This window comes from Abrus precatorius, unplaced genomic scaffold (assembly GCF_003935025.1).
Source record: "Abrus precatorius isolate BTA unplaced genomic scaffold, Abrus_2018 Scaffold9, whole genome shotgun sequence".
Taxonomy (NCBI): Eukaryota; Viridiplantae; Streptophyta; class Magnoliopsida; order Fabales; family Fabaceae; genus Abrus; species Abrus precatorius.
Window position 1 is genome coordinate 23,971,765 of NW_020874439.1, and position 3,560 is coordinate 23,975,324.

A 3,560-nucleotide genomic window follows, 5' to 3' on the forward strand; every position below is an offset into this window, starting at 1 on the left:
GAATACATATTGATTTTCTTATAACGTGTCAATATCTGTTGACTGTCGATTTCTTGTAAATTAAATTAACGTTTTATTCTATTTTTTGATGAAGAGGAAAAGAAAAAACAGAGACAAATTTAAAACTGTATATATAATAGTTTATGTACTTAAATCTCATAGTTTTCTTATATATATATATATATATATATATATATATATATATATATATTATATTAATACCTTGGTTTCAGTACAAGAATTTTAGGGTCCAAGGCAAGAAAAGTCGGGTTCAAAGATTGCTTACGGAGAACTTGGATTTACTTCATCCTAAATATTTATTAATTAATCACATAATTGAATGTTTCAGAATAAATGAAAAATAATAAGATTGTAAATACAGTGTATTAATCGTTTACGATATAAATATGGGACAAAATAAATAACAAAAATAATTTTTTAAAAATTTCGTATTCTATATTTATAATTAATTAATTTCTTTTACCATTAATTAATTACTTAACTAAAATTTTCAAAATAAATGAAAAATAACAAGATTGTAATATCGTTTAAAAAATCATTCAAAGATACAAACGCGTTTAAAAAAGGAAAGACAAATATTTAAAGAAAATTTATGGAGAGTTATTATTCTCTCTAACTATAATTAATTACAATTAATTTTTGTTTTCCTACTTGTCTAAAAGGATATTAAATATGGAAATTATATATTATAATTTTTGTTTCTTTAGTAAGTAAAAATATTCATCACACTTTTAACAGAAACAATCGTAAAATCATTAAGGGCCGCCTTAATTTGCAATTAAAATCTAGGGTGAAAAATATCTTGTGGGGGGGATTAGTTTTCAACTTTTTAATAAGGAAAATTAATTTCTGGGTTTTGTATATATAAATAAACCTTCGGTTGCATGTTGGTGCTCAATAGCCATATCCACATTCAAAATACCTTCCAATGATGGCCACCAATATTTCTCTGTGTGTATGCTTCTCTTACATCATAGTCTTTCACCTCATTTCTACGTTGGCTCAGCCTGATAACTATATCATTCACATGGACATATCAGCCATGCCAAAAGCATTCTCTAGTCACCATAGTTGGTATGAGTCCACTCTTTCCACTTCATTGGACAATTCTCAAGTCACTACCAATGACAACAATCATAACACTGCTTCTTCTAAGCTGATTTACACTTACAACAACGTCATGAACGGTTTCAGTGCAAATTTGTCACCTAAAGAGCTTGAAGCTCTCAAAAGCTCTTTGGGGTACATTTCTTCCATGCCAGATCTACCTGCCAAGCTTGACACAACACACTCACCTCAATTCCTTGGCCTCAATCCCAATGAAGGAGTATGGCCTGCTTCTAAATTTGGTGAGGATGTTATTGTTGGTTTAGTGGACACTGGAATATGGCCAGAAAGTGAAAGCTTCAAAGATGATGGGTTGACCAAAATCCCTTCAAGATGGAAAGGCCAATGTGAAAATAGCATCCAATTCAACTCATCATTATGCAACAACAAACTCATTGGAGCTAGATTCTTCAACAAAGGGTTGTTAACCAAGCAAACCAACCAAGCCAAAATTGTGAACTCAACACGTGACACAGACGGTCATGGAACTCACACATCAACAACCGCAGCTGGAAGCCAAGTTGACAATGTATCATTCTTTGGTTATGCCAATGGATCAGCAAAAGGGGTGGCTTCAAGGGCTAGAATAGCCATGTACAAGGCTGTGTGGAATGAAGAAGCCGTATCATCTGATGTAATAGCCGCAATTGATAGTGCAATATCTGATGGGGTAGATGTTCTTTCTTTATCACTTGGCCTTAACAGCTTACCCTTGTATAATGACCCTATTGCTATAGCCACATTTGCAGCCATTGGAAAAGGAATTTTTGTGTCCACTTCGGCAGGAAATTCTGGCCCTCTCGGTGGAACTCTACATAATGGAATACCATGGGTCACAACAGTGGCTGCTAGCACCTTGGATCGTGAATTTCACAGCACTCTTACACTTGGCAATGGAGTCAACATATCAGGCTTGTCACTCTATCTAGGTAACTTCTCTGCCCTCCAAGTTCCAATAGTTTTCATGGGCATGTGTAATAATGTGAAGGAATTGGTCAATGTGAGTAGCAAGATTGTGGTGTGTGAAGATAAGAATGGAACCATTTTTGATCAAGTGACTTATGTGCAAGCAGCAAAAGTTACAGGGGCCGTGTTCATATCAAACAGCACTGACACTTCATTCAATTTACAGAATACTTTGGCTTCCATCATTATTAACCAAACAAATGGAGAAATTGTCAAGGCTTACATCAGCAATAGCACTGATACAAAGGCAAGCATGTCTTTTGGGATAACAGTTTTAGGCACTAAACCAGCACCAAGTGTGGATATTTATAGTTCTAGAGGACCTTCAAATAGTTGTCCATTTGTGTTGAAACCTGACATCACTGCTCCTGGTACATCAATCCTAGCTGCATGGCCTAAAAACATTCCAGTGTCAGTGTATGCACCTGATAAAACGTTTAGTAACTTCAATTTTTTAAGTGGCACATCAATGGCATGCCCTCATGTGGCTGGTGTGGGAGCACTTTTGAAAGGAGCACACCCTGATTGGAGCCCTGCAGCTATTAGATCAGCCATTATGACAACATCGGATATATTTGACAACACTAAGGAACTCATCAAAGACATTGCTCGTGATTACAAACCAGCCTCTCCTTTAGCCTTGGGAGCTGGTCATGTCAACCCCAACAAAGCCCTTGATCCTGGACTTGTTTATGATTTGGTGGTTCAAGATTATGTTAATCTTCTTTGTGCATTGAACTTCACGCAAAAGAACATCACCACCATCACAAAATCTTCTTTGAATAATTGCTCCAAACTTTCCTTGGACCTTAACTACCCTTCTTTTATTGCATTGTATAACGGTTCTTCTACAGAGTCAAAGATAGTTCAAGAATTTCAAAGAACAGTGACCAATGTTGGGGAGGGAGGAACAAACTATGTTGCTAGCGTTACACCCATTAAAGGGTTTCAAGTTACAGTTATCCCCGATAAATTGGTTTTCAAGGAGAAGAATGAGAAGCTAAGTTACAAGTTAAGGATTGAAGGTCCAAAAATTGATGGTTTCGGGTATCTCACTTGGATGGACGCGAAGCATGTGGTTAGGAGCCCCATTGTGGTCACCTCTATTGTATAGGATTTTGATTCTATTTTGATTCTATTTTGATTCTATACAAGCAAGACTTTAAATATCAAACAAACAAACAGATGTATAAGTTTCATTGAAAATAAAATAAATTTGTAGTAAATAAAACTTGAATGAATTATTCTATTATTACCTTTATTTTGCATTATATTCATCTTTATCCTTGTTTTTTTGCATCCTTTCCAATTTATCAAACCTTTTTTCTTTCTTTCTTTTTGAATAAAGGAACACACATTAAAAATTTTATTTATTTTTTAATTATAAAAAAGCTATCTACATGAACCTTACATCATTTTGATATTCCTTTTAATTTTAAATTGAATAAAATTAAATACAAAATTAA

The 3,560-nt window shown here is 34.3% G+C and overlaps 1 protein-coding gene across 1 annotated transcript; it reads left to right on the forward strand.

The window, feature by feature from the left end:
* Nucleotides 1-952: 952 nt before the first annotated feature.
* LOC113851069 (subtilisin-like protease SBT1.9) lies at nucleotides 953-3,208 on the forward strand. The gene has a single exon (XM_027481556.1). The coding sequence runs from the start codon at nucleotides 953-955 to the stop codon at nucleotides 3,206-3,208; it is 2,256 nt and encodes a 751-aa protein (XP_027337357.1).
* The last annotated feature ends 352 nt before the right edge of the window (nucleotides 3,209-3,560 follow it).